At 42.9% G+C, this 12013-nt stretch overlaps 1 protein-coding gene across 1 annotated transcript; it reads right to left on the bottom strand.

Moving 5' to 3' along the window:
- Window positions 1-231: 231 nt before the first annotated feature.
- On the bottom strand, window positions 232-8954 carry dusp4 (dual specificity phosphatase 4). The gene is made up of 4 exons (XM_061262902.1): window positions 8454-8954; window positions 6842-6969; window positions 5194-5413; window positions 232-2994 (listed from the first exon to the last, which is right to left on the bottom strand). Exons 1-4 carry the CDS (start codon window positions 8827-8829, stop codon window positions 2624-2626), a joined length of 1095 nt encoding a protein of 364 aa, XP_061118886.1. The 5' UTR covers window positions 8830-8954; the 3' UTR covers window positions 232-2623.
- Between the last annotated feature and the right edge of the window lie 3059 nt (window positions 8955-12013).

Here is a 12013-nt window from a genome sequence, read left to right as displayed (position 1 = left end):
TACTTTTACTGCGTTAAATTTCAGAATGTATTTTCTCCCCGTTATACCGTATGTCGGTATTTTCTTGAGCATGTTGCATTCGTGGCATCATGTGACATGTCATTTTCTTTATAGATTATAACTTGCTTTAAATGTCTTTGCTGAAAATAAGCAAAGTATATATTATGTTTAACAGTCTATGCAGTGAGCTGGAAACGTCCAAACACAATGAAACACACTAGAGTCTCTCAGTTCTTAAAAAGTTTGATATTTAAATGGGATTCAAGAAATAAATAAAACATACAATATAACAAAAATGAGGAAAGGTTAGAAACTGTATGAATGATATTGCCATGGGAATTTGGACAATAACATTTCACTTGACACAGGTATAAAGTATTGCATTGTTCAATGGTATTTGACGGTTGTACACCTTTTAAATTTATTTTCCATACACTCAACTCACAGCTTGAACACTTTAATACATAAAGTATTCAACGTCCTGTTCTTGTCGCGATGTGGAAATCAATGAAAATGTATACTACAATATTGCCTCACTTAAAAGTGCTATGTAAAAGGTGCCAACATTTTTCAAAATAAAAAGAAAACTTTTTTTTTTTTTTTTTTTGCCTTCCGCCTTGGACCAACCCAGCACTTCAGGGTGTCAATTTGGAATCATATGCAATTTATTTTACAGAGCTGTGTCTCGAAAAACGTTAAACAGAAAAACAACAAACATTTAAGGAAGACCGAAGGTAAAAAATTAAGCCTGCAGTTTCCAGCCGTCTCAGTGTGAAATCTGAGTGTAGTTTCTGTTTTGGCCTTATCGCCCGTGTATATTTCCCATGTTTACAGTGGTGAACTACCCAGTGATCTATGTGCCTTTGTGAGTATGAGGCTTTTTCTTTTCTTTTTTGTTAAATTAAACCTCGTTTTTTCTTGAGGGAAAAATGTGCGTTTCAAATAATGGAGTATCACACTGTACCCCTACTTGATAAATATTTACAGCTTTGACGCACATTTCGTACAGTAGATTCCAGGAAAGGTTAATTTGACGCTTTCCAATTTACATATTTTTTTCCATTCCCAAATTAAACATTATCTGCTTATAATGAATGTTTGTAGGCCTGTGTACGTGTATGTATATGGAATATTACCGTCCTAACTTCTCTCGGAGGTGACAGTGCGTCGTATTTGATTCTTCGAATAGGGACAACACAGAAAAAAATTCTTCATTTGAAATGTCCCCCTTTATAAAGAGTTAAAAACATCGAGCAAAATTTCAGGTTTCAACTTATGAACAAATTCTACAATAAATATTCAGTTTATAAAAAGAAACCATTTTGGAGGAGGAATATGTTTTAGTGCTTTGGTGGCAACTTGAAAAAGGATATTGCTCCGATGCGAAAATAAAACAAACCCGGTTACAACGGTAGGCTACCTTGAAAAAACGTCCATATTGCAAGTTCGAAAAACGTGTCATTGCTTCAGAGAGCCAAACGGTTTGTCTGTCTCAGTTTCTCCGGATTGAAAAAACACCAACGGAAAACTTCTGAAAACGTACCTTCTCTGAACAAGGCACTGACAAATGAAACATAAAAGAGAAAGGCTACTTCCTCTCCCAAACCGTTCTGTGGCGGCTACATGCAACATCAGCTGACCACCGTGACGTCCCCCACCCTCCCCAGAATACACTTCACAGTATTTGCAGATTTGACCGCTGCCTCGTCACATGGCGTCCTCAGTTCATGCGTGCGTAAAACCCAAGTTCCTTATTTGGCACCTTCTGGGAAACCGTGCGTTGGCGCCCAGCCAGACCCTCTCTCTTCCCCAAAGTTCTCGTTCCATTATTTATCTTCCGTCCGTCCTCCGGCGGAAGAGACTGAAGAGGGACTTTTTTTTTTTCATTTTATTTTGAGAGAAGCAGGCAGGACCGGAGGAGCCTGAAATAGGAGGTGGAATGCTGCACCCGCACCTGTCAGAAGCGATAGCCGCTTCCTGCCAGGAAACGCGAGTTTGCTCCGGTTTATACAAGGAATTAATAGAACTCCCACTCACACCGCTCTTAGCCCTCTAACAACAGGAACAAGCCGCGGGAAATGGAGATGAACTGATCTCAGATAAAGGTGGAGGAATTCTAGTCCATGTTTACTTTCGCCTTCAGAACACAGAAAGGGTCATTGTGTTTGGAACTGTAGCAGTCCATTCCCCTCCAAAAGTGCTTTCACCCTCAGATAAATGGCTAGCTTGTGCCCAGAATTAACCAAGGAGAAAGAAATGATGTATTTGGGTATTATTCTATATTACTATTATCTCTTGTTAAAGATACATTCTCTCTCTCTGCCTCACTCACTCTCTCAGTCTTTCTCTCTCTGCCTCACTCATTCTCTCTGTCTCTCTCTGTCTCTCTCTCTCTCTCTCTCTCTCTCTCTCTCTCTCTCTCTCTCTCTCTCTCTCTCTCTCTTAAATCTTCTGCCTGCTTCTCTCAAACCAAGATGGCTGTTCCCTTGTTTCCCCCCCTGCCACCCCAGATATTCTGGGTTGTGTTGACAAAGCTTACTGGCACAGATCTCTCTTGCCGCATTGACACTGTCTGTCCGTCTGTCCATCTGTCCATCCGTCCATCTGTCCCGGCTGGCTGGGGTCAGCAGCTGGGCGACGTGGTGATGGGGCTCTGCAGGTAGGACAGGCTGTTGGGCTGCGTCGCCACGGACACGGGGAAGCTGAAGACGAAGGGCGAGGTGGGGGTGGAGGAAGACTTGGGCCCGCGGGGGGCGGGGCTGGCGGCCTCCGCGGCACAGGAAGTGGCCAGCACCTGCGACTCGAACTGCAGCAGCTGCCCCAGGAAGCTGAAGTTGGGCGAGATGATGCTGCGGCGCTGCCGCACGAACTCGAAGGCCTCGTCCAGACGCACCCTCTTCCTCTTCATCAGGTACGCCAGGCAGATGGTGGCGGAGCGCGAGATGCCCGCCTGGCAGTGCACCAGCACGCGGCCGTTTGAGTCCTTCACAGAGTCTGCGGGGAAAGAACAGAGGTGGGGGTCAGTGTTACAGCCTGAAAGCCAAGCTAATTAAAGCCTGCTTATGATATACGGCATGGCTTTAGGATGCCTTCAATTTCAGCAGAAATTCGGTTTGGTTTGACACCCCTTACTGATTGGCCACCAAAGTCTCCAAGCCTTGAGCCCCGAGCTCATTGCTCTGCTGACTCGTATAGCCCACGTTGATTTTGCAGCAGTCATTAAATTTCTTGGCTGCTATTTTAATGTGAACTCGTGAATGTTTGTTTTGTTTATTTTTTATTTTTAAACAGGTCAGTCTGGCCTGCTGTCACAGATCTTATCTGAACTGGGCTTTACAGAAAACCTGAGGAAGTGAGATCCTTTAGCCTCAGGCTTTTTTTTTTTGTTTGTTTTTTTTTTTTACACTCCCTCATTTTGTCCTTTGTCTTATTTTATTGGACGCTCCACACCCACCCCACCCCATCGGCCATAATGCACATCCTGAAAACCTAATTATTTCTGGACTAGGCAAAGACAGGCAACATAGAAGCGTCCTGAAGATTCCTTCCTGTAGTACTGTAAACCCCATTATAAAGCTTTAAAATAGACAAGGAGCCCAACTGGAATAGATCTCCTGACTGGAATAGGGTTCCACTTGAACTTACACACGCACGCACGCAGACACGTACACACACGCACACGTGTACACACACGCACACACACACATGCACACACACACACACACACGCACACACGTGCCAGGGCTCTCCTGGGATAACGAGCTGCTAATTAAAGAGGGAGTGAGAAGCGAGGCACAGCCGGCGCGGGGAGTCTGGCAGTGTGCCAAACAGGGAGCCAATAAGAGTTCAGAAAGAGGCTGTGTGTGTGCGGGCGGGCGTGCGTGCGTGTGTGTGCGTGCGTGTGCGTGCATGTGCGTGCGTGTGTGTGCGTGTGTGTGTGTGCGTGTGTGTGCGTGTGCGTGCGTGTGTGTGTGTGAAGCACATACATGCAGCAGGCCTACTGCCAATGCTGCAGCCGGAGCCCTCTGAACTGAGCACAGGGGTGCAGTAATTGTCCTGGATTTTCCCCTGGCTGGGACTCCAGCTGTGGGATTCAGCTCCGCTCCTCCCACACCCAACAGGCTCACAATCAGAAACATTAAACCCACTGCACTTCACACTGGACTGCCTGAATTACCATCACAAAGACTGTACTATTGCCCTAAATTTGGTGCAGGAAGAGGATCACTCAAAGAAAGTCCTGCTCTGATGTCCACACCAGCGCAGTAATGATCTACACATAGCCGATCGGAGATGTCTGTGCAGTGGTGCTTCAGAGCTGCCTGTTAATTAGAAATCAGGAGTGAGCCATCTGTGCTGCACACCAGGCAACCTGAGACTGGAATAAAATGGAACATATCACTGCACTGCTGCCATACTGTCCTCATCATCATATACTACTGAGGACCACACCACTGTCCTCATCATCATATACTACTGAAGACCTCACCACTGTCCTCATAGTCCTATACTACTGAGGACCACACCACTGTCCTCATCATCATATACTACTGAGGACCACACCACTGTCCTCATAGTCCTATACTACTGAGGACCTCACCACTGTCCTCATAGTCCTATACTACTGAGGACCTCACCACTGTCCTCATAGTCCTATACTACTGAGGACCTCACCACTGTCCTCATAGTCCTATACTACTGAGGACCTGACCACTGTCCTCATAGTCCTATACTACTGAGGACCTGACCACTGTCCTCATAATCATATACTGCTGAGGACCTGACCACTGTCCTCTAATAATGTACTACTGAGGACCATATACTGTATACTACTTAGGATGTCACTACTGTCCTCATAATCTTATAATACTGAGGACATCACAATAGATCTGAACCACCACATTCTATCCATCTGTTAAAGCCTATCATCATCTTTGATTGGTATTGTTTTATGATGTAATGGATTTATTATTGTCATTTCTATTATTGATATTATTAGCCTATGTATTGGTGCATTTTAATATTATGTCATGGATAAATATTGTAATTTTATTATTACCATTTTTATCGTGTATGTGTATTCCCTCTTGACTCTGACACACACTGTGGCTCTCCTCGAGAAGACTACAGCACTGTCACTCAAAATGGCTCCATGGCTTTCGTCATACAGGAGTAAGATGCAGCTCTACCTACCGATAAACTCAATGGCCTCGATGAACCAGGAGCTGATGTCCTCTTTGTGGTTGTCCTCCACAGGGATGCACTTGTACTGGTACAGGCCCTCAAAGTGGTTGGGGCAGTTCGAAGACACGTTGAGTAAGGCAGAGATGCCCATGCCGTCCAACATGTCCTTTTTGGAAGCGTGGTAGGCACTGCCCAGGAACAGGAAGGGCAGGATCTCCACAGGACCAGCCTGCAAGAACCACACACATTCAGTATACACCCTACGGGTACTGCAGTGACATCATGTTATGCACTTCTCCTTTCAGCTCAGAGTATGGGCACATGCTGCAGCTTTTACATTTGGTCTCCAGGTATATCTTTATGTACTGAGACTTTGGGATGAATTATATGCCCATACAGTGTGTTGCCTTAAATATTCTAAAGTCCAAAACAGGTATGCATTAATTTATCAAAGCATGGGAAATGCATGGTGTAGGCTTTCTGATAATGGAAAGCTGCACATGCACTGTTCAAAACGGGGTCATACAGCACTGGGCTATCTTAAGTCATGTTAAAATATCATATCGGCACAAGGCTATTCTTCAGGAAACGCTATTGACCTTAAGCATATTTGTTTTAATATTTATTGCCTATATCAGGGCTCCATATCTTGGTCCAGGGTTGAATTGGTTGTTGATTTGAAGGAGCAAACATAAACCAGTATACCCTGCGGCTCTCCAGGAACGGGGCTGGAGACCCCTGTACAACATGCTCCATGGGCCTTGAAAACTTATGGTTTTATCGCTGTCTGAGGCTCATATTTGCCCACAATTCGGTCTTCAGGTACACTGAATGCAAAAATGGTGTAAATGTTTTAAAAAAACGATATTCTTTCAAGATTCAAACACTTACAAAGGGATGGACACCAATTACTATGCGTAGGCCTATTTATAGATAATATTACAACTGAATTAGTGGTCACACTACTGGTCGTTTCTGTCTCCAATTTTCTTAAAATACAGACGTAGTAAATGGTTTTCCAGTGGCCGATGTAATTTCTCTAATAACCGACATACGTTGTGTAAGTAAAGCATAAATACAAAAATACAGCCTGACTGTCTGGTAGCCCAGATGAGAAATGACGAGCTGGAAGAGATTGTATTGATTTTTCTCGTTATGTCAGAGGTTGCTGCTTTAAAAGACCTAACGATAGGAAATGGTCGATGCGTAAAACAGCTGCGAACGGAATTACTGTCCATCACATCAGCGACCCCGGGAGCTACGTGCGGCCATTCAAAGCGCCTACCGGGAGGGCTGTTATCCAACAGGAAGCACAAAAACGCATGACCTAAATCAAGAGTGCCTTTTCGTGTCATTCAACACCGAGCATGCGGCCTCACAGTACAGACACACAGAGAGAAACAGACAGAGAGAGAGAGAGAGAGAGAGAGAGAGAGAGAGAGAGAGAGAGAGAGAGAGAGAGAGAGAGAGAGAGAGAGAGAGAGAGAGAGAGAGAGAGAGAGAGAGAGAGAGAGAGAGAGAGAGAGAGAGAGAGAGAGAGAGAGAGAGAGAGAGAGAGAGAGAGAGAGAGAGAGAGAGAGAGAGAGAGAGAGAGAGAGAGAGAGAGAGAGAGAGAGAGAGAGAGAGAGAGAGAGAGAGAGAGAGAGCATTTAAATACCTGGTCGTGGTGCGGTGTTCCGCAGGAGGAACAGCTTGAGTCCAGACTGGACTGCGATAATGAGGTGGACAACGTTTTGGTTTTTAGACAGAATTCAGGATACTCGGTGAAAAATCTGTCGTACCCGCCTGTGAAATAAAAAGAAAAATGTAATTTGACCGTATTTTAACGATGAACTTTACCAACATCATAATATAAAAAAGCATAGGCCTGTTTATTTTACACATGTAAACATCACTTCAAATTGTGGTTCGTGTCTTACAGGTAATAGGTTATATCGATAGAATAATACATACTTTTCAGTGCCATTACTGTTGTTGTAACGGCTTTAGGCTATGTTTAAACTGTTAATTACATACCAAAACAAACCACAATTCCAAAGGCAAATGTTAATTTTTTTTAGCATTGTCTTACAGGAGTATTTAATATTGTATTCAGTTCATTCTATACGTTCTTAACAAATAGGAGCTTAAATCTTAAAACGGAATTACGAAACTCCCACGTGATTGATATAGTTTTCTGAAATACATTTTTTAAAGCTATTGTTTCGGTTGCCTCCTAAAACCAGACGTAGTGCTACTGTGTCTTGTGTGTGCGGAGATTGCATGCGTGCTTGCATTTCCCTTGTTATCCAGGTATTGTACATTGTGTGAAATATTTTACTTTTATCTGTTTTACTGTCATGACTGGTATATAGGACAATATTGGCATTGTTTTTCATTCGATGGGGAAAAAGATCTTCAAGATAACTCAAAAAATGATTTGCAGTGAAGTGTGACTGATAGAATTGACAGCAGTTGGACAGTGTTACCCTACATCTTAGTTACTTTCATTTGAAATTCAATTGTAGAAATCATATGGAATTATTTAAGTGCAATGGTAAACACAAATGAAATGTTGTCAAACAATTTGTAGGCCTAAATTCGGTATTAAATGGAATACATAATAGGCGATTCATACAAGCTGTTAAACCTTTGAATTATTGGATCAGGTCTTCTCCCTGTGAAGACCGCCTAATTTCCATCATCCGTAGCCTCCTAGCAAGAAGTCTATATTATTTATCAAGCTATGTTTCAGACGGTATTCGCCTATTTTTCAATACATTGGTTCACCGTCGTGACTACGGTGTGTAGCCTAGGCCTATAAGCTATACAGAATGTATTTAGGTCTGGATCAAATCATGTTACCGCATTGAACGTTAGAACTGCTTCCCCCGCAGCGGCCATCCGCATTACATCATTGTTTTGGTGCGCATTCGTTTGGACTGCGTTTCCCATCATCTTTTCAAATAAAAGATTCGGAACAAATGTATCCTAAATGATAATGTGTGGATCTTTGTGGAATATAGATATTTTTCGATATGTAACATATTTTAGAAAAATACATGCTACAAATAGAGAGGTGATGGGATGCCTTTTCTCTGCAATGTCCCAGACACTTCGAATGGAGGGAGCGGATTTTCTCCACAATTCTTTTGATAATCTAAATACAGTAGAGTGTTTTCAATTAATTTAAATAATCTGCCAGTTGGTCAGATAATCCCCTCCACTAAAACAGCTAAATGGTTCCAGTCATTAAAGCAAGTCAACTATAACATGGCTTTCCTTTTTACCTTTCAGTAGATAGATTTCAGTCTCGAACGTATCCCTATACAACGCATTAAGAACCAAAGTTATTGTGCTGTCTTCTTTAATCGTGTCAGCATCTGGCGTCCTCTCGTCGTATAGAATAACGGCTGAGTACAGTCCGGATTTAAATCGGGCTTTGACCTCTTCGTCACCCGACAGAATCTGGTCTAAACTGACGGAACCTTTTGCTCTCCTGCGCACGATTGAGTTACAGCGAATGTTCACCGAGCCACGGATGTGCCCGGCGCTGAACGCCAAGAAGGATCTGCAGTCCAAAACCAGGCATTTCCCGCTGTCGTCCTTCAAGAGCCTTTTCAAAACGTTACAATCCATTTCACAAAGTTCATCCATCGTTACCATGTCCCTTAAGCATACGCAACAAAAACCGAAAATGTTTCGTTTCAAACTGTACAAATACACTCAAAGATAAAAGACGAGCGTTCATGTATCCTACGCAGGTCCTTTTCGCTGTGGCGTTGTTTTTTCTCCTGAGAGGATTACTATCGCAAGCAGTCACCTCTCCTTCCTTTTTATGAATGGAGCTCCAGTCGCAAGCTCCATAAAAGGATAGTGACGCCATGCTGACGTACTCTACGAGTACCATTCATTAACCCTTCTTTCTTTCGTTTCATTCATAAAAAGTCAACGATCAATGAACGGGTTTAGAATGTGGAAATCGTCCATGTCAGACATGTAATTCACTGCTTTACGAATTCTTTCAATAGTGGTGAGTTTGTACGTGTTATTATGTAAGCCTTTGGTTGTTTTCCTCCTCGATGTTGTAATGATAGTAATTTTGCATAGCATATTGATATTATTGTCTTTCCATTTTTTAATGAAAAATCCACTATGATGTAATAATAACTACAACCCGTCGAGTCTTATGAAAGACTATGTAATTGACACATTTGTTAACGTCATTTTCGTCAACATTTGTCGTGTGTTATTGCGATGTATGTGAAAATAGCGACTGTAAAACCTTCCTATTAAGCGCAGCGACAAAACAGACAAAGCAAATGGATGAAGTCAACGCTGTTGCTACCGGCGACCACGCTGTTGTCTCAGCCGGTAACTGGACACAATCCCGGATACAACAGTCCTGCTATCCTCAGTCCCACTTCAATTTACTGTCGTCGTCACACAAATAACCCCTTTGTGTTATTCTTTGTTTTATGGCTTGAAACAGAAAATAAAAATAAGAAACATGGGCCTATTTTTAGTAGGCTACCAGAATTTTTACCAAAGTAATATCGTAATCTACCAAATGGCTGATAATGAATCAGCAGAATCTGCTTTGCTGGATGTGTGAGTAAAGATACTGCAGGTGAATGTAGGTGGTGAGCAAGAGTAGTCAAGTGATAAATGACAAAATAATGGTCTGTTACTTAATCTTTTCACTTTATTTTTTATGTATGGGTACCGTTTCAATGTGTATTCATGAGCGTGACGGTTGTACTGTCTCAGGAAAATACAACGTTGGCTCCGGATTTCAAGAGAGAGCCTATTTTTGCTCTTTGTGGTGGCTTTCAGAATATATGCCTGTGGTGTAACTCTAAAGCCAGCTCTGCCTTTCGGTGATTCCATTTCAACAGAGGTTCAAATCCTGGAATGAAATCAACCGCAGTGCGCAGTTAAGCAGGTCCCCGGGAGATTTTAATTGACATCGTGTCAGGTTGAGTTAATTGTTCCTCTGTGTGTTATTGACAGAATCGTTTGTCTGGCTGCTTATATTACTCCATAGCTGTTTACTTCCAGCTGGGTTAGCTGAGCTCCTTCCTAAAATTTGAAACATTAAGTGCCAGTAGCAGAGTTGTTTCAAAATCAGTGGATTTCCTGTACATTGTATCTCTAGTGTACAGTGGATCTCCTCTCTATTCTACAGTGGATCTCATCTTTAGTGTACAGTGTTCCACTCTAGTGTATAGTGGATCTACTCTTTAATGTCCAGTGGATATCCACTCTAGTGTACAATGGATCTCCTCTTTAGTGTACAGTGGATTTCCACTCTAGTGTACAATGGATCTCCTCTTTAGTGTACAGTGGATTTCCACTCTAGTGTACAATGGATCTCCTCTTTAGTGTGCTGTGGAGTGGTGCTCCCTGTGTGGAGCTGAGATGAGATTTCTTTGCTTTTGGATTTAGTTTGTTATTCACGGGGCTCAGATGTGCTGTCTGCGTGCAATTCTTAGAGTTGCCATAATAAAGGCGAGACGATGAGCTCAGTTAGCTCTTTCCTGGAAACCCCATTGTTTCTCTTGTTCTCTCATATTCATGGCTTGCAGCATTCTGGCAGCCTTGTCAAAAGCCCATTAATTCCATCTTTCATATCGCCATTAAGACATGCAGCTCATTATCAAATGCGCAATATTCTATTTTTCCATATAATCTCCTGCCCTCTGGTCAGTTTCCAGATGTCTGCCTGGTTATTCATGCAGCTTTTGTGATTTGTCTGATCCAGAAAAGGCATTTCAGGGCTGGGGATTATCACTATGATAAACTGAAACCCCAGGGAAAGGGTTTTGGTTCGTCATGTCAAACATTTACAGGTTAGTCCTGAAACAGACATAATAGAATATAATAGTTGTGTGCTTTGTATTTCGAACAGAACACATTCTGCTGGAGTTTAGTTCCAAGTGCTTATAAAGATAATATTATTATCATTACTGTTACAAGAGAATAAGTGTTGAAATGTGCTCTCTGTAAAATCTGCCCTAATGCTGAGCTCAGATTTTGTATGAGTTTCTGATCCAGACGCTTTCAAGTTAGCCCCTGCAGAGGGGCTGTACAACTAGGGCTGGTCTGTTTAAGGATTCCAAACTTCTTCTTAATTATATAATTATCTGAATTATTTATCTTATTAGCCATTTTCCCGCTGTCCCACACATGTATCTTGAGTGAAAGCGGTTTACTGGGGAGTGAACCAACCCTGATGTATACACCTGTGTAGAAAATGAAGAGTAGGTCAGAATAATTGGTTTGCACACAAGCCAGTCCAGACCCACTGGATGAATGGGCTTCCAGTCAGTGTGGAGAGAAGGGGAGTGCTTGTTTCTCTGTGGCCCAGGGCGAGGTGATCCAAACAGACAAATCCTGTAATGGCTGTCGAAGACGTCTTTAATCCAACATACGTGTGCTTGTATCCCACTGCTTCTAAGCATCTAAACCTCTTCTACACATGGGTGAACAACAGACACGTCCTTGAGCTTTCCGTCAAGGTCCGTGAAACATTATTTGCGCAGCTTGCGTGTGTGTGGGCCGAGCTTATACATCCCAGTACCCAAGGCACACACATCTTTCTCATGCCCTACATCCCGAGACTGACTCGGGACCCACCCAATGGGGCGGGGCTTATAGGCTCCAACATTTGCATAAAGCGACACCATCTCCTGCCTGAGGGTGTTGCCGTTTGCATACTGCCAATCACTATCGCCTTGTTTAAACTCGAGCAGACACACAGCCCGAAACGCCGCATAACCTGTTTGACTGCACACACAGCTGGAGCACAGCTGTGATAGGGTGGGGCCAAGCAAATTTATTTACAAAC

Source organism: Conger conger, chromosome 12 (assembly GCF_963514075.1).
Source record: "Conger conger chromosome 12, fConCon1.1, whole genome shotgun sequence".
NCBI classification, from domain to species: Eukaryota; Metazoa; Chordata; class Actinopteri; order Anguilliformes; family Congridae; genus Conger; species Conger conger.
The sequence above is the reverse complement of the archived record's forward strand: the minus strand, read 5'-3'. Positions and strand labels throughout refer to the sequence as shown.

Coding starts and splice junctions, on each gene's coding strand:
- dusp4 (XM_061262902.1), bottom strand. CDS start 8,829: ATGGTAACGATGGATGAACTTTGTGAAATGGATTGTAACGTTTTGAAA. Junction 6,970..8,453: donor TGAAATCTATCTACTGAAAG/GTAAAAAGGAAA, acceptor TTTATTTCACAG/GCGGGTACGACAGATTTTTC. Junction 2,995..5,193: donor CGAGGCCATTGAGTTTATCG/GTAGGTAGAGCT, acceptor CTTTCCCCGCAG/ACTCTGTGAAGGACTCAAAC.